The sequence below is a fragment of the Elaeis guineensis genome, chromosome 11, assembly GCF_000442705.2.
Source record: "Elaeis guineensis isolate ETL-2024a chromosome 11, EG11, whole genome shotgun sequence".
Lineage (NCBI taxonomy): Eukaryota > Viridiplantae > Streptophyta > Magnoliopsida > Arecales > Arecaceae > Elaeis > Elaeis guineensis.
Genome location: NC_026003.2, coordinates 103,081,369 through 103,109,178, shown reverse-complemented (window position 1 = coordinate 103,109,178; position 27,810 = coordinate 103,081,369). Strand labels below are relative to the sequence as shown.

The 27,810-nt window shown below is 39.2% G+C and overlaps 1 protein-coding gene across 1 annotated transcript in view; it reads left to right on the top strand.

Moving 5' to 3' along the window:
• Window positions 1-3,006: 3,006 nt before the first annotated feature.
• LOC105053627 (midasin) overlaps window positions 3,007-27,810 on the top strand; it is an 84,445-nt gene continuing 59,641 nt past the window's right edge. The window contains 8 exon segments of the mRNA XM_029267180.2: window positions 3,007-3,251; window positions 3,351-3,655; window positions 21,423-21,507; window positions 23,824-24,095; window positions 24,186-24,392; window positions 24,501-24,667; window positions 26,678-26,787; window positions 26,867-26,986. Coding sequence (XP_029123013.2) covers window positions 3,147-3,251; window positions 3,351-3,655; window positions 21,423-21,507; window positions 23,824-24,095; window positions 24,186-24,392; window positions 24,501-24,667; window positions 26,678-26,787; window positions 26,867-26,986 — 1,371 coding nt within the window. The 5' untranslated portion in view covers window positions 3,007-3,146.

The window sequence follows — 27,810 nt, the reverse complement described above, 5'->3', positions numbered from 1 at the left end:
ATCTTTTATATTTATTATCAAATATAATTATAATCATCTAATGTGTTTTTGGGGAGTCAGAAAATGCTTTCTTACTCCCCAAAAGCTTTGCCAAATAGGACATAAAATAATAGCTTTTTATTCTTATATATGGAGCTCTATAATCTCTTCTAAAGCTATTTTATCGTTTATAGAAAAAAACAGAGAACTTGGTAGCCTAATCTATGTTCACCACTATCAGAGATATTTATTTCAATATAAAAGCCAATGGTTAAAAAATTTAAAGACAACTCTTGTTCCACAATCTGATACCTCTCTAGTATTGTAATACTCACCTTTTTCTATATAAGCACCAACTATTCTTTAAGAATTCATTTCTTTGCCTTGTATTCTTCTCATTAAATTTTACCACTACTTTTGTTGTATTTAACTTAAATTTCCTCTCCATTCATGTTCCTTGCCACATGAAATTGCATAAAATCTAAAATTTTAGAAAATGATGACATTATTCAATTTGCAAGCCAACGATTTAAATTAACATAATGTTGCTAAAGAGTGTTATCCCTTCTCTTTTGTTTTATGGACTATCATATGCAACCTATAACCAACCCAATAAAGATCCAAAAAGAATATCACAAATTGATTGCTTTGTAAAAATAAATTGAAAATTTCATACTACAAAAATGTTTTTCTGAAATAACTATATATAATTTCTTTATTTCATATGCTTTGATACGTAATGAGTAATTAGACTTAATCAAATCTCTCCCCTCCCCATCTCTCTCTCTTCTTCTCTCTCTATCTCTCCTCTCTATCTCTCTTTCTCTTAGCCCTCCCTGAGTGGTCATCTTGCCCTTCCTCTCTTTGAGTTCCTCTCCCTAGCCATTTCCATTCGACGGTGTAGTGACAAGGGTAGTCTATAACAACAACACCAATAATAGTAATCATAGTAATAACGGTAATATTGATGATGGTAAAAGAGAGTTCACATATAAAATATCTCCACTTTTTAATACTAAAATAGAAAAATTAAAAGTAATATAAGATATGATCTTACCCATAAAGTGCAAAGATAAAGAATTGAATGAGAAAGGAGTGTCATAGCTAAGTGCTTGTTTCTATAAAATTTACATAGCTACAAATATACACAATATTGAAATTTTAGGGTTTTTTTTTAATTTTTTAGGAGAGAGAGAGCAATTACTTTTCAAAAAAATAGACAAAGGGGGTGAGAAAAATGAGGCCAATGATGTTGTAGTAAGTGAAGAAAATAAAGTTATTGATACCTATATTGAGAGCAGATCAAGAGATGGTATGGAGATTGGGATAGCCCAATTGTCATCCACCTTTGTAGCCACTAAAAAAAAAATGATAAGATGAAAGAGGAGAGAGGGAGGGAAAATTGGCGGTTAGGAAGAATGTGAATATTGAGAAATTTTAAATTAATAGAATTCATGATTGAAGGATGGACTGAGAAATGGTACATACTATCTCACTTGGGCACTCTCCAAAAGAAATTGTGTCAAAATTATTTATTTTTTATATATTGTTACCCCAAGCCTCAATATATAATAAAAAATATAAAATATAGCAATACATATTATGAACTACAACATATATAGACAAATATATTTATGCTTATCCTTTTACACGTGGTTTAGGTAATGTTCGAAATTTACTTTCTACACTATTTTATGTTGCTTAGGTAATATCAGAAAGCTGTATTACTTACAAACTGTGGCTTAGGATGGACTAAGATATGATAAATATGTATCTCACTTAGGCACCCTCCAAAAGAATAGTATTCACTTCGCTTGTTTTTTATACATTATCACTTTTGAATCTCAACACATAATAAGAATATAAAACACAGCATCCCTTGCAATATACATGTTTACGAACTATAATATTTACAAGCAAATATATTTATGATTGTCCACTTTCACGTTGAAAAATAGCAATACTTACCATCAAAGTGATAGCTTAGTTGGTATGGACCGTTAGTTCCACGCCCTCACATTCGAGGTTTGAGCCTTCGAAATTCGATTAAATGAAGAATTAATTCCTGGATGCCTGGACGTGATTCGTGGGATAGTATCTGGACTCTGAAGTGGCTGAACCTTAATTATTGTCACCACACATCAAACATTCTTCAGTGGAGTGAGGGCCCTCATGGTCACGCCCAGAGGGGTAGCTATGCTGGTCCCCCCCTCTTCACTCCTTTTTCTTAACCAAAAAAAAGGTAGCAATATTTATATACTTTGATTTACGAAGACGGGAGTCTCATTTTAGGTCTCAATAATTCAAATTCATTTAAGAACATGCAAAATAGTAGTTATTGGTTGAGTGCTCGATTAATATAGATAATCAAACCCTTAGAGAATTTTTTGGGCTGAACTCTTGAACAAATTATGGCAAAAATTTATTTATTTATTTATTTTGGGTGCTGATGGTAAGAATTTGATGGTTGGACTCTTGATGTTACATTTGAATTCTTCCTCATATTTGACCAAGTTCTTATCTTCATCAAATCATGGTCTTAATGCCTTCTACATTATTTGTTATACCTTGTCAGATGATTTTGAATGCAAGACATGCTCAAGCACGCAATGTGTGGTTCTTGTTCATCTTTCTAGGTAAAGACGAGCAGCTTTTTTTATTTTTTTTTTTTTGAGATATATTATGTGATGCCAATGCGGGGGGTTTTGCAATTCATTTTTTAAGAAATGCTTTAATAATTCAAAAAATGGAACTTAAAGAACCACTCCTCTCACTGCTCCTTGGGTTTGCATTGTGATTTTTCTCGGTTACCGGAGCTTTGCGATTTATTTTTTATTTTTAATGTTCCCCTAGTCGCTGTGGTCGACGCCCTAGTTGGATCGGCCTTTACCGAGTCATGTCCGATTCCGGTCGAGTCGAACCGCGGGGGAGCCTCTTATAAAGGTTCCAACCACCCAGCTGCCGACTCCGGAGGGGGGCTCTCACCCCCAAACAAAAGAGACGTTGCGGCCTAAAACCCTAAACCCCCACCGCCTCTCCCATTCCCTATAGACCCCACCAAGCCACCGCCTCACCGCCCACTCTCCCGCTCCATTCCGTGGGAACGCCTTCCTTTGCCTCCCTCGTCCTCCCTTCGATCATCTAGGGTTACCGCTCTCAATCCAGCGATGTCCTTCGACGGGAGCTTCGTCTGCGAGGCCGGTCTCCAGCGGTTCCTTGCCCGCTGCCCCAATCTCCGCTTGAATTCCAGGCTCGTCGCTCTTTCGCAAAAGGTGCGCTCTTTCTTCTCCTCCTTGCTCTTCCTCTCGCTCGAATTCCGTTTCTTGTCTCTTTTGTTTGATTCTTGTCGTCCATTCTCGTGGTTTGAGCAGGGCGGAGTGCTGACGGTGGACGATGTGGTAGCCGTGATCGCCGACCCATTTCTTCACCCGAGTTATACTATTCCGATCATGGGATGCTTCCGCCCACTTTGTCGGAAAATTGTCGAGAGGGTTGTGGCGAAGCTCAGCAGCGTCCCGAGCTTGGAATCAGAATCTAATGAGGTTGTCGAGGAGATTGGGGAGGATGATTTGCATGTTATAGATTTCTATGTTGAGAGAGGGAGAGGTTTGAGGCTTCATGAGCTGGCTTCGTTGGCCTTCTGCCTTACTCTAGACTTGGCACCTTTCTTGCTGGGGTGATTATTTACTCTTTGCTCCTTTGTTCTCTTTTTGTTATTCAATCTGGTGCTCCTTTATTCTCTGTGTTATTCAATTAGTGGTAGTTATGATGATATATGGAGAACATTGCAATGCATAATTAAAGAATTAACTGTAGAAGTGCAAAGAATTATAGTTATATAAGTGGCATACTAGATGTGCATCGATCTTATTGATTGTTTATGTGGAATAACTCATAATTATTTAAAGAAAAGTTCTAATATTGTTTTCTTGATTTACACTAGAATTGAATTTTTTATCTCCAACAAACTGAACATAATGTCAGGTATGCTGTTATGCTGTCCCTAGCTCTGAATGCAAATAAATATATCATTAAAACAAAGTAACCATATAGGAACTAGTGACCAATCTAAATACTATACTAAGGCTGAAAGGTACATTTTGACCATATAGTGTATTGTGCCTCTTCTTAATATCAAGTTTCGACTCGATGGTATGGACCCCTATATTGGTCTTCTAGAAAATAGTGTGTATGAATGACATATATCAATCATACTGTCCAACCTATGTATGGGGTACCAACTTTTCATTGTTTTCTTGTTTATAGCAGTACTATCAATGAAATCCATCCTTCTTCGAGGTCAACAATGCTGCAACAGCTCGAGGGCTGTGGCTTTTTTGTACTTAAAGTGCATATTAAACATTTCCACTAAGATTAGTGAGTGTGGCAAATTTGTTGACGTGGCATCTGGAAGAAGTTCGTTGGCATGCTTTACATGTGCTTTATTGGTTGCTGCCAACAAGACAATTTCTTATGGAGCAATCCAGTTAGATGGTTTTAGCATATACTTTAGATCTCTACAAAGAGTGGATCATTTTTTGCCTTCTATTGGCTCTATGTATCTGCAAGCTAAGGCACACATGGTTCCCATGTTGTTCTCCCTCAATGTTTTGGCATAAGCAGCCTGTCGAGAAGGAGAAGCATGAACCTTGTTTTCTGTGCTTTGGTCTTGCTTTCTAACTTCCAGAAAATGTCAGAAATGAAAAAAATCATACTGCATTGGAATAGCTAATGTTTTCTTAATAGAATGTGACATGTGAATCAAAGTGCTATCAAACAAATATGGAAATTTTGTATTTGTTACCATCATGGAACCATTTTTACTTCCCACTTTTGGAACTATTCTTTTGACATTTCATCGATTGCGAAATCAGATTGTATCCTTGATAAAGAAAAAAACTGACCAGCTACACATGCTTATGCTTCCAACCTTTGTTTGTAAATGAACTGGGCCCTTCATAATTGTTCTAGGCTTGCTTTATTAAAATGCTTGTTAAAGATAGAAACTAGCCATGTCTATATATTTGAGAGCTCAATCCCTCGATGAGGTTGCACTTCTTGGTGAAGATGAACAAGTCGAGCCCTGGCAGCCTCATGCCTGGTTCGCTTGCAGCGGTATACTAATCTTTTGATCTACCACAATAGTTTCATATGAGCACGAGAACTCTGTATGAGCTAGTAGAATAATCTACTTGCAATCATGCTTATCATAAAAATATTTGTCTTTCTCCTGCTTTATCAAGTTAATTATTTGCTTTGGATAGTAGAAAATCACGTGACTCATTTTCGTATGAAAAAATAGGAATTGTTGGATTTGAAGAAAAAGAGATAAAAATATACAAATAAATTGTAAATTTAAATTTGAACTAAATAAAGAAACAAATACAAGTAAATAAGGCTTAGAAGAGTTGTTGCAAGCATGTGCCATCCTAGTAGTTGTTATTCTTTGTTCCTTTCTTCCCTTTCATTCAATACTAGTTTTTCATCCCTATGGCCTGTTGGTTATCATTCTTTTTGATTTGTGCACAATACTGTTTCTTTGCTAGTTTGCTATTCTGATGTGCCAATTGGGGTTTTCAATTGATTTTCTCAAGCTAGCTTGTGTCACGACTCCTCGAATCGGGGATGGATCGAGCACGGATCAAGGTGCAAACCAGATCGGGTCGTGGACAGGTTCGAGGTCTGACCGTGCTCTCTTGAGATTTGGGCAACTTGGAGATCAAATCTGAGCCCTTGAATCATCTAGGAAAATATGTACAAGATCTAGGAGTACCCAAGAGCATGGGGTCGTGGACGTGCTCCAAGACATGTATTGGTGAGAATACATGTTGGTTCATTATCAGGGAGAAGCTGTTGCAATGAGGCTGATTCAGTGTTACGGGCTTATCTCGAAGCATGGGCCTAATTCCGATGATTGGGCTGCATGGAGATGCATGCCACTGATGGAGGAATGTGGCATGAGTCCCAAGAAGATAAGAAACAAGCTGTATACGTGTCTCCATAACATAAACGCATCTCCCACGCGTCTCCATAACAGAATGCGTTTTAGGTAGTTTCGGGGGCGTAGCTTTGACGAGTATTCTGGAAACTGCATAGAAGGCGGTTCAAAGTGGGATAGTGCTATTTTGAAGGATTTTTCGTTCCGAATCCAATGGATCAAGTTTCATTGTAATCCGAGTTCGTTTGGGGCATGAACTTGACAGTTCTAACTATTGCGCAGAATCCTGCGGGAGCGAGGATTTCGCAACTATCTGGAGTTTATCCTTATCTTGTACATGGATAGTTGAGTTCGTGAGGGACTTATAACTTGGGGTTGTTCCTCTTTAAAAGGACCCTTAAGGGTGGGGTTAGAGATCAGAGAGAGATCATTGAGGGATCTTCTTGTATCTGTGAGAGATCGAGAGATGGGAGAGCTTCTATTTAATCAAGTGAGTGATTATTTAATAAAAGTTCTCTTCCCCATATTTGTTCTTCTTCGTGGTGTTCCTAATGTCGTGTTCCATGTATAATCTTGTTGGGCGTGGTCTAAACCATAGAGACTAGATTCCCACGCTAGGTAGGCTGATTGGCTCTCTTTAGCTCTGTGAAGAGCAGACCGAGCCGCACGTTTGTTGAGATTAGCTTTGAGATCCTTTCATACGTGTCACTTGGTATCAGAGCGATACCGAAAACGAAGAAGACGACATCTACATCAGCATCCATGGTGGGAATGGGGGATTCATCATCCTCGACCTTGGATCCCAATTCTACCTCAGGAGGAGGCAAATAATAGGTGGAGCACACTCAGTTGATGATTCCCTGCAAGGGCTGCGGATTGCATCTCTGATTTTCTCCGCCGACCATCGATTACGGAGATGTGAGGCCTAGATAGCTGAGATTGAAGGGCGAGTGGAGGACCTTGAGGGGAAGGACGCAATCCTTCGAGGTGAGATCGCTGCTCGTTGAACCAGATTTTCTTTGATATGGAGTAGCACTACAAGGAAGTGCTGCAGCATAATGAAGTTGGAGGCTATGATGAAGGCTCTCCAAATTCAGGTGGTTGACCTTCTAAAGGAAAAAACCACCATGGGCGTGTCCTCTTCTACATCGACAATGGAGGTCACAAGTGAAGCTACACGTCCTCTGCACAAGCTTGATGTTCCCAAGCCGCAGGAATTCTGTGGACGGCGGTCCGCGAAGGAGGTGGATAACTTCCTTTTTGCCGTGGAACAATACCTGCAAGTTACAGTGTAAGGGGGAAGCCATGAAGGTGAGCATGGCGGCCATGTTCTCGAGGGATGTGGCGATGCTTTGGTGGCGACGTCGGGCTGACGATGTGAAGCGAGGGGCTGTTCCAATCACCACTTGGGCACAGTTCCAAACTGAACTTCGGAAGCAATTCTTCCCCGAGTTCGCTAAGGATGATGCTCGAGCACGACTATGGCGACTCATGCAAAAAGGATGATATGCGTGAGTATGTGCGAGAGTTCAGCGAACTATTGTTGGACGTACAGACCTCAGCAACGAGGACTCTCTGTTCACCTTCCTTGATGGGCTCAAACCATGGGCCAAGATGGAGTTGCAGCCAAGGGGAGTCAAGAGTTTGAACGAGGCGATAGCTCAAGTAGAGGCTCTCATTGAGTTCAAGACTCAACCTACAGCTCCCAAAGCCCAAGCATCAAAAAAGGGCAAAGGTGGGGGAGCAAATTAGGTTACAAAGGAGGTGGAAAAGGCTCGAATCCGGGCTCCTCAAGTGGAGGGGCTTCCCAAGCAAAGGGCAAAGGGGTGGCGCAAGGTACCAGCACTATCTCATACTACATCTGCAATGGATCTTACAAGGTGAAGGATTGTCCATTGAGGGGCAAGATGGATCTATGACGGTGAGGAGCAGCAAGAGACCGACCAAAGGATGGGTTCACCCAGTCTCAATGCCCTGAAGGCCAAGGGGTCGCGAGGCTTACTTTATGCACCTATCAGTATTGGTGGTCACACCTTTCAGGCACTCATTGATACGGGTGCCACCGACTTCTTCGTGGACTCAGCAACACGAAGAAGCTCAACCTGAAGATTGAACGTGATGAGCACACGTTCAAGGCGGTCAACTCCGCAGAGGTAGCTACGAGCGGAACAGCGAAAGATGTTGAGATCCAATTCGGTGCATAGATTGGATGGGTGACAATGGTAGTTGCCCCTATCGACTACTACGAGGTGGTCATTGGTATGTCCTTGCTTATCCACTATAAGCCATGGTGAAGGCGGATTCAGATGTGTGGTGGTCCTGAACTCAAGCGGGCCTTGCGTGGTTCAAGGGAAGCGAGTTAGAGGGACTCCGCAGTGAGTCCTATCGGCGATGCAACTTGCTAAGGGACTGAGAAGGGGACTTTCAACATATATTGTGTCCCTTCAGGAGGAAGACCTATTGGAAGGAGAGAGATTCCAGCACCCATCGAGGGTGTTCTCACTTAGTTCGGGGATGTGATGCCCCCGAATTACCCAGGCAATTGCTGCCAAAGAGGGGAATTGATCATCGGATTGATTTGGTGCATGGAGCACTTCCACCAGCTCAAGTACCATATAGGATGGCCCTACCTGAACTCCAAGAGTTGAGGAGGCAGCTAACGAGTTGGTGGATAGCGGATTCATTCGATCTTCGAAGAGCCCATATGGAGCACCAGTACTCTTTCAGAAGAAGCACGATGGTTCATTGAGACTCTGCTTGACTACAGGGCCCTCAACAAACTCAGTGAAGAACAAGTACCCCATACCTTGGATTGATGATTTGTTCGATCAACTTGGTAAGGCACGGTGGTTTTCCAAGTTGGACCTTCGCAGCAGGTACTATCAGGTTCGCGTGGCGGAGGACATCGAGAAGACTGCATGTGTGACGAGGTATGGGAGCTTCGAGTACCTTGTCATGCCTTTTGGCCTCACCAATGCACCAGCAACCTTCTGTGCTTTGATGCAACGTGTACTCCATGACTTCATCGACAAATTTGTGGTAGTATATTTGGATGATATTGTTGTATACAGCTGGACATTGCACGAGCACGTGGCGCACTTGAGGCAAGTCTTCTCCACCTTACGGCAACACCAACTCTTCGTGAAGAGGGAGAAATGCGTGTTTGCACACAGAAGGTGCGTTCCTTGGGCACATCATTGGGATGGAAAGCTCATGATGGATCCCTCGAAAATTTCAGCCATAGCCGAGTGGGAGGTACCTACACGTGTTACACACTTGCGCTCTTTTCTTGAATTGGCAAATTACTACAGGAGATTCATCACCGGATATTAGAAGTTATGCGTCCTGTTGACAGATTTGTTGAAGAAGGATCGACCATGGCGGCGGCCGGATCAATGTCAAGAGATGTTCGATCGTCTCAAGCAGGGGTCATAGAGGAGCCAGTCCTTGTGCTGTCGGACTTCTCCATTCCTTTGAAGTTCACACCGATGCATCGGATTTTGCCATTGAGGGGTGCTCATGCAGGAAGGCATCCAGTGGCCTACGAGAATCGAAAATTGAACGACACCGACCGTAGGTATATGGTTCATAAGAAGGAGATGACAGCGTTGTGCACTGCCTTCGAACCTGGCGTCATTACCTCGGATCCAAGTTTGTGGTGCGCACGGACAACGTGGCCACAAGCTACTTCCAAACCCAGCCAAAGCTCACCCCCAAGCAGGTGAGATGGCAGCAGTTTCTTGCTGAATTTGATTTCGACATTGAGTATAAGTCAGGCCGAACCAATTCGGTCCCTGATGCCTTAAGTAGGAAGGCACAGTTGGCTGCGGTTTCTTCCACTTCCGGACCAGCAAGTGACCTAATGGAGAGGGTCAAGATCGAGATAGAGAGGGATCCATGGGTGAACTCATTAAGGACGGCAAGGCGCGCCGTTTCTGGACCGAAGGTGGGCTGATTTTGACACGGGGCGGCGTGTCTATGTGCCTTTGGGCGGAGGGCTGAGGCGTGAGGTGTTGCGAGAGCACCATGATTCTATGTGGGTGGGACATCAGGGGGTGCATCGGACCCAAGCTCTCATAGAACACAGCTACTATTGGCCGAAGATGCGGGATGACATCGAGGAGTATGTTCGCACTTGTCTAGTATGCCAACAAGACAAGGTGAACATCAGCGACCTGTGGGATTGTTGGGGCCATTGCCTACACCGGAGCGTCCATGGGAGAGCGTCTCCATGGATTTCATCATCGGATTACCTCCAGTGGATGGGTACAGTTCCATCATGGTAGTGGTGGATCGCTTTTCAAAGTACGGAGTCTTCATTCCAGCACCTACTACTTGCCATGCGGAGGATGTGGTGCGGTTGTTCTTCATATATGTGGTGAAATATTGGGGGATATCGAAGTATCATTTCTGATCGCGATGCTCGCTTCACGGGAAGATTCTGGATCGAGTTATTTCGGATACTCGGAACGGAGCTAAAATGTCCACCGCCTTCCACCTTCAGACTGATGGCCAAACGGAGCAAACAAATGCATTATTGGAGATGTATTTGAGGCATTATATGAGTGCCAACCAGTGGGATTGGGTGCGACTCTTGGACCAAGCCCAATTCAGCTACAACTTGCAGTGATTGGAGTCAACCGAAAAGTCACCATTTGAGGTGATAACAGAGCAGCAACCAGACACTCCAGGAAGTATCGCAGCGGACTACATGGGACGTAGTCCAACCGCCTACAGGTTCGTGAGGGATCTAAAGGAGGATACAGATTTGGTTCAGGTCTCCTTATCGAAGGCGTCTAAACGGATGAAGAAGTGGGCTGACATAAAGCGGCGTGCAGCTGAATTTTAGGTTGGTGATCGGGTATTGGTGAAGCTTTACCATCACATGAAATTGAAGTCGGGCTACCACAAAGCACTCGTGAGGAGGTATGAAGGTCCTTTCATCATCACACATCGAATTGGAGAGACAGCATACCGGTTGTCGCTGCCTTCCAAGTTGAAAGTGCATCCGGTGTTCCATGTGTCCCTGTTGAAGCCATTCAAGGAGGACACAACCGACCCTTCTCGGGCTCAAAGCGGGCGAGCTCCGGTGGCCGTACGAGTTCATTACACCTAGAAGGTTTTTAAAATCAAGGCAGATAGGAAGAAGGATAGCGAGTGCAATACTTAGTCCGATGGAGAGGACTATCGGACTCAGAAGCAAGCTGGGAGTATGGTGACGAGCTATGGTAGTTCGAGGACATCATCAACAAATACCGCCGAGCCTTGTCAGGGACGACTTCGGCTTAGGTGGGGGAGGGTGTCACGGCTCCTTGAATCGGGATGGACCGAGCACGGATCAAGGTGCAAACCAGATCGTGTCGCTGGACGGGTTCGAGGTCTAACCGTGCTCTCTTGAGATTTGGGCAACTTGGAGACCAAATCTGAGCCCTATAATCATCTAGGAAAATATGTACAAGATCTAGAAGGAGTACCCAAGAGCATGAGATGTGGACACGTGCTCCGAGACATCTATTGGTGAGAATACATGCTGGTTCATTATCAGGTGAGAAGCTGCTGCAATGAGGCTGATTCAGTGTTACGGGCTTATCTCGAAGCATGGGCCTAATTTCGATGATTGGGCTGCATGGAGATGCGTGCCACTGATGGAGAAATGTGGCATGAGTCCCAAGAAAACAAGAAACAAGCTGTACACGTGTCTCCATAATAGAAATGCGTCTCTCACGCATCTCCATAACAGAATGCGGTTTCAGGCAGTTTCGGGGGTGCAGCTTTGATGAGTATTCTGAAAACTGCATAGAAGGCGGTTCAAAGTGGGGATAGTGCTATCTTGAAGGATTTTTCGTTCCGAGTCCAACGGATCAAGTTTCGTTGTAATCCGAGTTCGTTTGGGGCATGAACTTGGCAGTTCTAACTGATTGCGCAGAATCCTGCGGGAGCGAGGATTTCGCAACTACCTGGAGTTTATCCTTATCTTGTACATGGATAGTTGAGTTCGTGAGGGACTTGTAACTTAGGGTTGTTCCTCTTTAAAAGACCCTCAAGGGCGGGGTTAGAGATCAGAGAGAGATCATTGAGGGATCTTCTTGTATCTGTGAGAGATCGAGAGACCGGGAGAGCTTCTATTGTAATCAAGTGAGTGATTATTTAATAAAAGTTCTCTTCCCCATATTTCTTCTTCTTCGTGGTGTTCCTGGTGTTGTGTTCCACTGCATAATCTTGTTGGGCGTGGTCTAAGCCATAGAGACTAGATTCCCACGCTAGGTAGGCTGATTAGCTCTCTTCAGCCCTGTGAAGAGCAGACCGAGCCGCACGTTTGTTGGGATTAGCTCTGAGATCCTTTCATACGTGTCATTGTCCTAAAGCTCAAATCAAGTTTGATTTACATCTATTTCGAGCCAAGCCTGAAGATAGCTTAGCCTGCTCTAGATTGGTTTGACAATGCTTGAAAATTGAATTTGTTGAAGTATATTATGTATTATCAATATACTATATATTAATTAGATATATTTGATTGCTGAATCTAATCCAATAACTTACATTCAGTTCATTGAGTCATAATCAACCATTGGCTCGAGGTATAACTAAGCTAAATTCGAGTGCGATTCAAGCTTGATATTAGTTCGATTCAAGCTTGATATGAGCATGAACCATTCTCAACTATCAAGCTGCTCAAAATAGGCTTGACTTCAACTTGGTTCAAATTAGGCTCAATCAAACGACAAACAAGTTGGGCGTGAAATTAATTCACACCCTACTGTGGCTTAATTATAACTCCAGTGCCAATAGAGCATCACATGCCATTGCACTTGCCACATATAGCATATTGGATGAAAATTTATGTAAAATTATTGTATTCAATAGATTGTAATTCACAAGATAGTTTGTTGTTTTCTAATAGTTAGACCGGTTCAACATTTGTCAAAGATAACGTAGAAGAAGGTTTAAAATATTGGTATTGAGCCATGTATCAGTTTAGTTGAGGCTCGAGATAGTACCAGGATGTTGTTATCTTGACTCTTCATATGGTTTGACAATGTAGAATGACTTTTGGTTTGTTTTTCTTTTAATTTTGTCTTTTTTATTCTTTTATATTTTTTGCTGAATTAGTGGTGGAAAAGGGGGGAGGCAGCCTTACCATATGCGCAAGATTTTTAGCATCAAGAGCTAGATCGTTATAAGTGTAGGACAGACCTACCTCCTTTCCTCTCTCTCCTCTTGGTTACTTTCTTTCTTGTTTTTGTTTTTCTGCTTCCACTAAATCTTTTTAATTATGAATTCAAGTGACTCGGTTGGGTCATGAATGGTACTAGCTGGTCTTGATCAGTTTGGCCTACCATTTGTGACATCCTAGTTTCACGGATTGGTCTCTGTAGGTGTTTTAGGTCTCATTTTTGTGTTGGAAAGATACTATCAAGGTTTGTAGTATTGTTGCATACCATCCTATATTGGGCATACTATACTATAGAGTATCAAATTAATATTGTATGGTATTGAACAAAGACTCGTATGGGAGGCTTATTGAGTGTCTGTACATCGGACAATCCCCATATTAGTCAATACCAACACTCGACCAGCATGGTATCACTACAGCTTTGGTTGATGGAACTGTCTTGTTTTAGCAAGACCTAATCCTTGTTGTAGAACATTAATGACTTTTTAGTTGCTTTTTGGTTGTGATCAAAAGGAATTAACTACTTAGTTTTGCCTTTCCCTGGTTTGATATATGATGTTGCTTCGGATTTTTGGAAGATCTTGGTTTCTTGAGCCAAGGAGTCAACTTTTCGTCTTTACTGCCTCCATTTTTATTAGCTTTTGGTCGAAGTGATTCTTGATACTGGTCTTTTAGGCCAACATATCTTTGTTGTGCATGTCTTCGAAGGAAATCTAGGGCATCAAATCATAATCGCACTACCTTGACAGCAAAAATATGGGATTTGAGTGCTTGGATCATAGAAAAGGTATCCTAGTGCACATGGCTCCTGCCACTGTGGTGTCTTAACATCGAATGAAATGAAGAAATTTAGATAATTAGAATGAGCTACATAAATATAAATTAAAATTCCATTTGGATTGGGCTTTGGCCAAAAATGAAACTTTTGGTTCTATTTTAGAGCTTCTAACAAAACAACAAATCATGCTTCTGGATTATCATTTATACATGAGAATTTGTGTTTGCCAGTTGTTTGTGTCCACTTACTCATTAGTGTGCTTTCCCCCCAACTCTTAGTTCATGCATTTGCACATGTTATTTTTGGTTCATAGTTTCATACGTTTCCGTGTGATAACAAAGGCAACGTGAAAACTATGATTGAACCTTTGAAGAGATCTCTAATATAATTGCTAAAATGGACCTTTAATTGGTGCCGTCATTATTGAAAAATATGTATTGGCTAGGTTGACTACACTTAGTTGTCGAGTTGTGTGATAATGAGCTCAGGCTGCATTGTGAAGCATTAATATATCTAGAATATCCATCTAATTGCAGGTGAGAGAAACCACCAATAGTTGTGACACATGTTAAGAATAGTTGTAGAGCCATGTGACAAGAACGTATGGATGACAAGAAGAGTTTATACCTGATTTAAGAGGTTGGTTCACATGAAGCATGAATGAGTAGTATTGAAGTCACATGAATTTTAATTCTTAAGCAATGAAAATGCTATTGACATGATGGTGTGGATGCAAAACGAGATTAGTGGATACAAGTGAACGTTGTAATATTAATGTTTCATATTATTGTATACTAGTAAAATTTGACATGCAAATGCATGTCGAGCTAAATAATAGCCAATAGCATGAAATTAACTTTGTTATCATGTTAACTCAATTTTGAAAGTACTTGCTGTTATGAGTGCCAAATTTCACTAGAAGTTCGGTCATCTTAACAATAACAAGCAACAATATCATGATAAACACCGGTCATCTCAACGATAGCAAGCAACACATCCTTCATTTATTAATAATTGAAGAATTAAATCACAATAAATATGAATAGTGAAGTGATACCTAGAGAATGTTAAACTTTAATGTATTGCTATTTGTGCATAATTCAAGCTCCCAAGGTCGAGATTTGAGCCTCTAGATTGTTGGGTGGTATCTTCATGTAGCAAGCATAAAAAGCTATGGAAATGTTTACAGAGTTTGCGAATTCAAAATTGAGATGAAATCTGGACAGACTTTGCAATTGAATTTTGTTGTAAATAACATATGCATCGACTAATCAAGGAAGAACTAATAGATATTTATGGGTGACATAACTAGGATCATGGTTTGCCTTCTCAATATCTGATCTGTGGCTGCAACAACTTGGTAGAATGTCATTACACATGTTGTAGGGATTGGTTCTGCGGTCTCACATTGGTATGCCCCTCGTATTGTGTATCAGTTTGGTAATGGAATGGTACGGTATGTCCCAAGTACGCCATCTCAGTATCAAGCCTTGTATTGATGCCACTTTGTTATTGTGTTTGTATATCTGGTATGGGGGCCAGTTTGGCGTATTGAGTATCGATATGCTCACCATACCACATATGGGTATCGAACTGGTATGGTATGGTATGCTTGTATCACTTAGTTCGGTATGGTATGGCATACCAACTATGTCTAGTATGCACTGGTACAACGTACCACGTTTGGGACTCACCTTTCTTTCTTTCTTTTTATTTAAAAAAATTACGACGAGAGCCATTTTACTTTCATATAGGCTCTACAAAAAAAATTTAGAAAGAGCAAGTCTCTAATTTTAAGAATAATATGAATCACCCAGTTATATGTATATTTTGCTTTGTATTCTAAGATTATCTCTCTTCACTAAGTTGACAAAGCATTCTCAATTAACTTTAATTGACAATACAAATGGTTGAAAAACAATAAATGTTATGCCTAAAAATGATGAAATTTTGTTTTTGGCTTAAAGTATCACTTACTCTCCTTTGAAAGGGAACCTACCTAATGGCTTAGAGCACAAGGCTACGCCTCCCAGGCACTATATTGGTTTCATTAGAGCCTTCAAAAGCACTTTGCCGAATATTCTTGCAATTAATATTGCCACAGGGCATGTGGGTAATAACCCTCAACTCACCCCTTTGTTGATGGGGGTTGCTTCTTGAGTTTGCGTTATCATGAGGTGTGCAACATGCATATAGAGTAATTGTTGGTTTATATGACTCATTATCATTATCTGGTTCCTTTTCTCTTTCCTGACCAAGATTGTTTGTTTTTCTTATGAAACCAAGAGAACTGATTGAGACAATTCTAGAGTTTGAAATCTTCCATGTAACCTGGGGCCATGCATTCTATGCCAGAGACCTGGATTATGGAAAATCTGAAAGACGAGTATGGGATATATTATGGAATCCAATAAGAAAGAGATCTTTGTTTTTCTTTTCTGTACTATGACCAATTGGTGGTTTATTCTGTTATTTCTTAGTAGTTTACAGGATTTTAAGGATTTTTTTTTTCCCATATAACTTGAAGTTAGTGCTTTAGTTGGTTTGAAGACAGCTTCCATGGTGTTGGACTTTCATGGCCAAGGGTGTGAAGGACCAAAAATCAAATGATTTTTGGCTTTGGTTTTGGACCAGTTTTAACAAAAGTTGAATAACTTGTAGTTTAGCCAATCTGAGCAGATTGGAAAATTGGGAGAGTTCACCCACATGAATAAATATAAAAATAATAAAATATCTATAATATACATTAGTTTATGGAAAATACAAATATGAGAACATGATGCACAAAATATCAATGGTTGATAAGGATTATATCATAAACTAGTAAATAGCAAGCCTTGAATTATGAAGTTTGAAAATGGTCCATGTTGCCATTATAGCGAGACAAAAATGTTGAAAATTGCATTCTTAAAATTGACATGATTGATATGGTAAACTTCAAAATAATGCAAATATTTTGTCAGTATGAAAATTTATAATATTTTATTAGTTCTTTAGCCCTGCAATATAATTTTTGAAATCTATTTTAAAGTGAAAAATTCTTTATAAAGCTTGTTACCTGCAAATAAGTGAAGTTGAAGCTTTATCATATACCAAGCAGTAGATCAACTTGTTGCAATAGAGAATATTTGTCAAAGTTTAAAAGAAAAAAATTGGTGGTATATATAAAGATCCTTCTATTATATGTCATCCTTTACCTATTCTCTTTTCTAAAATGCAAGGTAAAAGATCTTGGAAAAAACCTTTTCTTTTGGGATAAGGGAGGGAAGAGGACCTCCCACCATGCGAATATTACATGGCAGAGAGTACAATGAACCAAACTAAAAATAGAGTAAACAAGAAAATGTTAAAAAGATAATGTGTTTTCAACCAAGAAGGGTTGAATGATCCCAAACAATCCAATCCTTGGCTAGGAGGAAGACGTTGAGGAGGATCTGCCCGTCAGAGGATTGTTTTTCTGTGAAATTTTTTTGATTTCTTTTGTTCCATATTGACAGGCAAAGGCAATGATTATGGTGTCCCTATGATTTCTATGATGTTTGACATGTTTTTTCCTTCTCAATATAGTCAATGTAGCATTAATACTACTAGGTGTTTTCTCTAACTCAAAAAGTTTGCGCCCCTATGATTTCTTTGATGTTTGGCAATTTTCTTCCTTCTTAATGTAGTCCATGCAGCATTAATACTACTAGGTGTTTCTCTAACTGCAAAAGGTTTCTAGCTTAAAAAAAGTTTGTGGGAAAAAAAAAACTTTAACGACAAGAGGTGTTTCATAAATTGTTTATAACCTTGGTGATGACCGGTCACAGGTGGGGAGGAGGGGGGGGGGGGGGAGAGAGAGAGAGAGAGAGAGGAAAAGAAAAGGTTGACCTTGGGCCACCCAAAATGGAAACCTAGATATGGGATTGTACAATCCCTGCTTGTTTAATTTGTTGGAATGTGGGGGATGTCCATATGTTTTGAGACTATCCTTTTCTCAAATTTAATTCAGTTTGCTTGTCTAATGCACCTAATTTTATTGGGAGGTCCGAATTGGTCCAAATAGAAGCTGTCAACATTGCTACAGCCTACACCACCAAGCTTCTTGTCAACTAGGAAGCATGGATACCACATGCCGTGTCCATATCGGATAACAATTTTTGTTAGATATTTCTACCTGTGAAATACCAGTGTTAAGTATCCTACCTTCCAAAATAAAAAAACAGCAGTCCAAATATTTCTTGGATACTCTTGGCATTCTTCCCTGTACCTCCAAAAATGAGGGGAAGGGCTTTTGTTTCTCTTTTCATGTTAACAGATTTGAGTCTATGGATTTGAATCATGACTAGATGATGAACTTGTAAAAGTTGATGATATTGTATATGTATGGACTACAATTTATAAATTCTTTGTTTAGTGCATATGTAGATCTATTTGCCTATGCACATTTGTGTATGTAACTATGCATAGAATGCACATGCATTCATTGACATATTCTAGCCATGCCATGTCTTTTTCAATATTTTTTGTATCGAAATATTTGTATCAAGGTTTGCCGAACCATCCTGAATCGGATCGTTCAGGGCGTTCCGAGCTGTACCGGCGGCAAATTGGGACAGTTCGGTCGAGCAAATCGGAACATCGGAGGAAGAGGAAAAAAGAGGGAAGGAAAGGAAAAGAGACAGAAGGGAGGGGAGGAAAAGAGGGGATGATGCTGCCGGGGCCGTGGTGGCCTACTGAGGCCGTCGGAGGGCTACTTAGGCCTCCGCGGCTCGTGTCGCCCGATAGGATGTTTAATTGAGAGAGAAAGAGAGTGGAGGAGCGACAGTACTGGAGGGAGGCACAGCTGGCGGAGAGGTTGTTGGAGGGCGTCGAGTGGCCGGCATGGCTAAGGCTGAGCATGGGTCGGGTTCGATCAGGTTGAGAGAAAAATTTCATTTGATCGAACCCAATCGGATTGAAGAAAATTCAACCCGTGTCAATCGTTTATCTTGTATAAACCGTTTGAAACTGAAGTGAACGGTTTGCAGCGGGTTTGGGTGGGTTGTGTTGGTTTGGACTTCAATATTGATCCAATGCTGATTTTAGGTCCAGTTTGGCCCACTTAAACTTATTTACTTTTTTTTTATCAATTTAATACAAAAAAGGTCTAAACCTTATAAGTTACAAATTTTGGACTTATTTTGAATCTGTACCAAACAAAATAGAAATAGGAAAGATTTACTCATCTGAAAGCAACTACATCTGAAAGCTTTCACTTTAGAATTGTCTTAAATTGATGTGCTTCCATCAACAATTCAACATTAATATTTTCATGAATCCAAATAGGTGATGGGGTGTTTTTTAAAATGAAGTATAGAAGTCTAAATGACGCCATCCCAAAAATGAAAGTGAGTTTGTGAAATACTACATCGGTTTGGTTTGGTTTCATAGGGGTTAAAAGTGTAGGAACCGAATCCGATCGTAAATAACTGATTTTTTACAAATTCCTATCCGATTCCATCCAAATTGTTTTTCAATTGACCGAAATCGATGTTTATTGGGTCGGATTGGGTGGGTTTCTTCAGGTTTCGATTATTTGCTCAGCCCTAGACAATGGCCATTGGGCGGCGGAAAATACAAGGACGGAGCTATGGTCATGGAATAGGGGCAACCACCCATGTTCATTTATCATGTTTTTTTAAAAATGATGATGAATAGTGAAGCTAGCAATGGGTTGCTGGCTTCACGGTAATTGGGATTTTTTAAAAAAAACTTGTGGAACAAGGGTGATCGCCTCTGTTTAATGCCCATGGTGCCGCAGGCCTCGATGGCACCATCCAACGGCCAGCTGGAGACCTCTCTGGAGACCTTCCCTCCCTCCTTTTTCTCTTCCCCCCTCTCTCTTTCTCTCTCTCTCTTCCTCCTTGGTTCCCTTTTCCTCTTCGGGCCCGTACCGACTCGTATTGCGGCCAATCAGCATAGGTCCTGATTCCGGTTGTGCCTTGATTTGTATCCTTTGTTCGTATTTGTCTTCCTGGTCAATCTAGTCAATTGGGATGGTGACTGTGTCCTAGACTCGGCCATCCATGTGGCTGGATGGACCATTTCAATCTGAATTTGATTTTGTGGATTTTGATAAAGTCACATCCGGCATGGATGGATTCGATGATACCCACTAAATCTAAGGCCATCAGTGGCTGTTGATAGAAATTTATTTATTGTTTTGTATAGTTTAAGAAGGATATATATTTGTATGTGTGTCTGTATATGTATGACATTTTTATGTATATGCATATAGGCTAGAATTTTTCTGAGAGCATCTGGCTCCAAATGCTTCCAATCAAAATCAATGGAGGACCTATGCTGATCTATAAAATATGTACCAACAAAAATCATTTGTTTTGGAGTTATGTTATGTGTGCATCAAGCTGGAAAAAAAATGATAGAAATATATCTAATGAGCGAAAACATATCATAAATTTTATAATTTACAAATCCAAACCACTGATAATGATCTAAATATTTTAAGACATATGCAGATCAAATTTTAGCTAATTTGGATGTTTCTAAGATCAAACTAAATTGTGATATCATATCGTTGAAATTTTCAATTTTGTTTTTATTTGATTTATAAGCAAAAGACAAAAAAAAATTGTGATTTTTAGTTTCTAACAAATTGAAATAACTAGATCATGATCAATGGTGTCAAATTTCATTTTGAGAGGCCATTTATTATTGATTTTGATGGGGAAGCATTTGGAGCCAAATGCTCCCAACATCGTTCCAGCATAACATACAAAAAATAGAATATTCTAGAAGCAGGTAGACAGAAGTTTTCTGAGCAACTATGAAAATTTACAGAAAATAGAATATTACGATATCATACTCGATTGATTTTAGATATACAGATGGGTCTTGTAAATTGTAATCATCACGTATATGTTGACTGTTTTTGGGGAATCTCGGGTATATGTACAAGCATATCTTGTTGAGTGTCCTCTTAGGATCTCTATGTTTGGTACTTGGCATAGATAGCTTAGATCAAGCTAATTAATTGTTTAGGTAATATAAGGTCAATGTTGAGATCCCAGATACAAGATCACATGGACAAACTATGCAGAAGCTCATAAAAAAGAATGAATACTGAATTACAAATCAAGATCACATATATGATGTAACATGTGCAAGTTGTTCAAGGTATTGTCAGTCTCACATATTATATCATATGTGGTATGATTTGCACCATGTCGTGGCATCACTTCATGCTTCAAACCTATTGTCATGCAGCTTCATTACTCATCAGATGTCTGGGACACATCATTTCACGACAGTACTCAGTCAAACAAATTGGTGCAGTTGAAATTTTTAAGGTTAGATCTAGATCTTCTGGCATCCAAACAGGTTCATGGCGTACACAAAGCTGCACCCAGCTTATTTTAAAAGTGAAACTTCTTTTGGTTGGTGTTATTGCATGTTATAGGTATTAGGTGCAATAGGTTACAACTGCCAGGGATGCTAGTTGCTTTCTTTCAACAAAATGTCCGTGCTTCATATATTTTCAGCATATGATGCATTTTTTTCTTTTCTTGCAGGAGTTTGTTGAGTTATTTTAAATTTTCCCCACCTCCTTTCGGACGTCTTTTATTGTTGCGGTCTGCTTCAAAGTTCACAGAAAAGGTGCTCTTTTAAAGCTTCATGGGTTTGTAGTTTGTTTGCGGAAGTAAATTTCAATGGAGTTACATCTGTCACTTGATTTGCCATTGATGATATATCATAAATCAAAATTAAATATCGAACCTCTTCTGTGACATTTTGTAGATGTAGAGAAATATAAGTTCTATCTACTTCACTTCTGGAGTTCCATATCAATTTTGTTATCTTTGTTGTTTTCCATTTTTTATGCAAAAGATGATCATTCCTATAGATTTATAAATGCATGTCTCACTGTTATCTTTTCTAGAGGATATTACAAGCACAATCATATTTTGGCTACTAAAATCTTACACTGAGTAAGCAGCTGATCCAGATGAATTATACTCTAAATCATTGTCCATGTATCTTGAACAGTGGGGTTGTCTAAAAAGATTACTAATTTTGTCTCATTCTTTGTTAAATGCTCTTGAGAATTTTTGGTATATCATGGCATTCAACTGGAAATTCTTGATTAGCCAGAAGAAGCTTCTAATTTTTCTCATCCGATTAACAGCATCTCGAGGTTATGCAATTGCACTGTAAAGTGATGCCTAGATTACTGCATCGTCATATTGAGGAGATCACTACTTCATAGTCTTATTTTTTATACGATCAACATTAGCAGCTATAAGGATATAGGTTACCTACTCCAAATGCTTGTTCTTGTGCAATCACCACTGTCAAGTTCTTGTTATTTCAGAAGCTAGGGAAGTAATCTGTTTTTTAGATGTTCCATACTTCTTAACTGTATGGTTTTTTTTTTTTTAATCATTTGGTAATTAATAGTTGATGAGGGCATGAAGAGGTTGGGGAGGGGAGGGCTGGAATATTCATAACAGTAGCTATTTTTAAAATAAAAAATAATAACATATACAAGTAACTGAATGCAGCTGGTAGTCTACTAATTTCCTTAAAACCCTTTGGAAATAGATGACCAGGATTAAGTTTTTTACTTTTGCATATAAACTAATAAAAATTATAGTAGCAAAACCGTAGGAAAATTGTATAGATTAACTAGCAGTCTAGCAGTTTCATTAGTATCAATCAAGGTTTAGATTCTGTGGGACAGGGTTCTCCCCTGTTTTGGTAGAATGGGACACCCCCCATTTTGATACTTAGGACGGCAGATGTCCCTTCCCATCTTGGTCCATTTTTGGACTCATCCTGTCTTTACATTTGAGATGGCTGTCCTACCTGTTATTTAAAACTGTGGATTCAAATGCCACCAGAACAGAATGGTACCATTGGTGCCATACTGTTCCAACGTGAAACCAGCACCGGTATGGGTGCTGGGATGCTGAAATCCACTGTAGCAATAGTGGCTGAATTGGTCTGTAGCGATCCACGCTGGCGTATGTTCATGGTACCCTACTGATTGTTTGATCAGTACTACTGTTTTTCATTTTTTTTTAATATTTTCAATTTTGGCACGTATCATTATTGCAATTCTTCTGTAGTATATATATGTATATCTTTCATGGTTCTTTTGTAGCAGCGATTTTTCAATGTCAAGGGAAGGGAGGGGTGATTGAACAGCAGGAAATAAAAGGATAATCTGTCTAGTACTTCTTTTGGAATATCAATATGCGTTCATTATAAGTGAACTCCAACATCTCAATTGTATTATTACAAACATATATGAAATTTTGCAATAACATATTTTTGTCTATTTATTTTTTTTGCCTTTGACGGTTCTTATGTGGTTTCACTATTTGCTTTATATAGAGTATATATGCATGCTTGTTTTCTTTGGCTATTAATGTTCAGTTTCTACTTCATTAGTAGAAACTAACATTTCAGTGTTTTAATATTTCTTACATCTGTAAAATAGTGCATTTGCAAATTAGTCTTAGTTGTTTATTTCTGATAATTGTTTTAATGCCTGTTAGTTTATATCTCGCTCTTTCCTCGGATGCTATTTATTTTACCATAACATATTGGTGTATTTATTCAATAAGACTGATTCACATGTTGTGGGAATTTACGATCATATGTTATGGCCTGCGGGTGCTTGTGGTTGTAGGCTAATGTGGATTACACTGTATTGCACACATTTGTTTGGATCAGCTGCTTTGTTTGTTGATACTTGTAGTCTGTGACTCTGTGTGTATCTAAGTGTATTTGCATGTGGTGGAGTTTAATTTCTTAGGGCCATTTTGGCAGACCCTTAGATGTTAAATGTCATAGAAACCACTTGATATGTGGTCTGTTTATTGGAGTTTGTGAGTCGTTTTTATTTTCCAGGCCATTTGATCAAATCTTCTGCTTATTAACATTGTCTAACCGCTGCTGTAATCTCAGGATGTTAAACAGTTGCTTGATTCTGTTCGTGTGTCCTATCGTTTTCTGGTCATGGAACCGAAAGTGTTTGCTGAATTATGGGATTGGTCCTGTTTCCTAGACGTGCCCCAGCAGACTTGCAATATTGGTTTAGTTGATGGCAAAACATCGAGCGACGCACTGGACATAACATGGTGTAGTGTACAGATATTATCGGTTGTTCTTAGGATAAGTGATAGAGCTACTGAAAATTTTGGTCTAGCACCAGAAGAAGCTTTTATGTGCTTACTCCGGTTAGTTTTATTACATAGTTTCAGAAAATTTTCCATGCATGCAAGCAAGATGGTCCTATGTTTTAATAATTTGTATTTTGTATACTGCAGGTGGGAGGAGTTTTGTAAGGATACTTCATTGGAAAAGGCTGGTTGGTATCTTCAAGCACCTGAAATGGAAAATGGAGGCTGTCTTATTGGAACTACTAAATTTACTCCTTGTCTAGAATCTTTTGACAATGTTTCTTTCATTAATTCATCAATACATTCTCGAGATCTGGAATCTGGAAGTAGAAGTTGCAGGAATAAGGTCTCATGGTATGTGATGTGATCAATATATTTATAATCTTAGATAGATGCAGCTGTTACTTAAATTGTACAATTTTTATCTATAATGTTAACTTCCCCTTTGATGTTTGCCTTTAGTGATGTCTTATCGGGAAGCCATTATGTCTTGACTCCTACGGTAAAAAAGAGTTTTGAGATGGTTTTAATGGCATTGAGTCAAAAATGGCCGGTACTTCTCCATGGCCCTGCAGGTGGTGGAAAAACTGCACTGATCAATAAATTGGCACAGCTAAGTGGAAATCGAGGTACTCTGTGCGGTTCTCATTGAACATTCTCTTTTATACTTGAATGGCATATAAATATCTACATTTATTTAGATACATGCTCATGCCAGATTCAATATATGCTTCATTATGGCTGTCCCTTAGTGCATTATATGGCTTATAGGTAGTGGCACTCACAAGTTACAACTATGGGCCTTACAAGCAAAAAAATAAAATCCAGCCAGACCTGCTAAAAGATGTATGGTTAGTTATTTTATTGTACATTGTATATGGGTTGAGTTGGTGACTTGCATATTATATGGGTTCATACTTCATAGTATGATATTTCGTATTGGCTTGAACTGGACGGTACACTCTGTATTGTATTGTACCAGTGGGGAATCGGTTCGGTTCAAGCTGAATTTTTGGAAAATGGCTTGAACCGGACAGAACCGGTCGGTTCTGTACGGTATCGGTCCGAACCACCCGATACCGGATGGTTTGGTCCGGTTCGGTACGGTTCGGTCCGGTTTTCTTTGTTTTTTTTTTTTTGTGCTGTTTGGTGGGATTTTTTTTTTTGAATTTTTTTATGTCCGATATGGTACGGTACGGTACCGACTCCAATCGGTATGGGTTCCGGTACCGAGTCCGCGAACCTTGCTTCATAAGATTAACACCCAGGCAATCTAATAAGTTATTGTTTTATGAATAAGTAGAATTGACATCAAGGTTTTAAATGCCGGTGGGATGGTAGGATGTGTCTTTTGGGACAGGGCACCATCCCAAGTGTTGGTGATAGATATAAGTATATTGTTGTTTTACTGTAGAATGGTTACATGATTACCAATAGCATAATTACCTTGTTCAATGTCTAGATCATCCTTCTAATTCTCAATAAAATTAAAAAATCTTCAGATTTTCTCGAGCAGGAACATGTTTGTTGAGAATGGTGGATACAAATTTAAAATGGTAAAGCATGTTGCAGCCTGTCTTGTTGTTTATGGTACTGTTTCATGGTTATTATAGCAATGTATACTGATACAGCCCAATGCACAGTGTATGCAATGCTGTATTAATTGTTGGAACATAACCTGTCACACTGGTGGTGTGCCAATACAAAGTGTCTGATTTTTGAATGGAGCTCCTTGGCAAGCTGAGTGATCCTAGTTTTGTTTAAAATGTGCATCTTTTAAACTTCAAATGTATCATTCTGCTGTTATTTGTTTAATTTTGGTTGTGAAATCTTGGCTCAAATCCCTAAATTTATATAATCTTGCCATATATCTGAAATTTTTGTACTGAATTTTTCATGTCCTTTTGTCATTCTGAGAATTCGATAATCATCACAAAAAGTCATGATAACATGAAAGGTTAAACTTACGACTGAGTAAAGGTGGTTTTCTTTTTCATTTTTTTTTCTTTCTTTTGCAGTGCAAATATTCAATCTTGTCACATATATTAAAAAGTTAGTACTTAATTTTTCACATATTGTTTTATCATTATGGAAATCATGGTAAGGTGAAATGATGAACTTATAGATTGAATTAGAGGTCAACTTCTTCTTTTTTTTTTTTTTGGTTTTTACCTTTTGAAATACTTATATATTGAGTTAGTTTTGTGACAGTGTAAAGGTGCTTTTTGAATGTTAGTGGGATGCAGATGCACATCTGTGGCTGTGGGTCAGCCAGTCTTGCCATGGGGGACCCATTTCTTTTTTTTTTTAAGGTTTTGGGCGGGGGGGGTGTCGGATGGGGAGTTGGTGGCTAGTAGTATGCATTTGTGTGTACAGTGTGCAATAGGAATACAGTTTAAACTTTTATTCCATCTATCTTTTGTAATGGCTGCTACTGCTAGTAGTTGCTCCACAATTAATTCCTTGAACCTTTCATGCTCGCTCCTTCGGCCCATACTGCTGGTGGTTGAGAAGCATGCATTTGCATATACAGTAGGGCTACAGCTTCATTTTTTTTATTTCATCAGTTCATTACAAATTTACAATGACTGCTAGAAGTTACTGCTCCATTTAATTTCTTGAAATTTTCACATTTTCAGTTCTGTTCGTTCACATGGATGAACAAATGGACAGCAAAACATTGGTAGGAAGTTACATCTGCTCAGAACAACCTGGTGAATTCAGATGGCAGCATGGTTCACTATCTCAGGTCTGTATTATTTCTCATGTTTGGTGCATTCAATCATGAATGTTTGCTAAAAATTTTTGTTTGCAAATTATTGTGACAGGCTATTCTGAAAGGATTTTGGGTTGTGTTTGAAGACATAGATAAAGCACCTAATGAAATACAATCAATCATCTTACCATTATTGGAAGGTTCAAGTTCATTTGTAACCGGTCATGGGGAGGTAATCACTACTATTTTTTTGTTCCCTTATTGTCTCACAGATTATATGGTGGTAGATGCTACCAAGCTTTCTCCATTTCAGAATTGTTGGAAATTAAGGGACGTTAACATATTTAGATTGACTTTATCTTTTTAAGTGTTTTTTTTTAGGCTAAAATATTCATGGCAAATCATGATATTATTATAGATTTTATACTAGCACGGTCATTATTAGTAGACATCCACTATTTAAGTACTTGACTTTGAAGGTAGTATCATTGCAACTTGCAAGCATGAATTGGAGTACCATACTGTACTGGTCCATACTGGCTCTACTGCACTATAATGATAAAGCATTGATGCTGATATGCCCCTCTGTATTGTACTGTATTGGTATATGTTATCACTTCCTACTGCTATGGTGGCATCAAACATGAATGGACATGCTATGTGTCATTATGGTAACACATTGCATTGATCTATACTGTATTAGTAGGCTGCTGGTATGGATGTTGGTGCCAGTAATTTTGGGCTTGATTGTAACTGAGTTGTTTCAGTTCCTTAAGCTCTTGATGTTGTTTTTCATCATGGCTATCTCTTTGTTTTTCTTTTAATAGTTTGATCTGTTTGATTCTTAACCAAATTTTCCTGCGAAGTAGCAAAATATTTAAATAGCAATGTAGCTATGGAAGGCATCAATATCATCTAATTGTGACAAAAGATTGGTGATTATGGTGAATAATATAGTTGAATCTTCATGCCAAAAGCAAATCCACAACTTTTTCCATGTAAGGCTACATAAGCTCTATAGTGTCCTCATTAGTGATGGATTACTATTATTGTTAT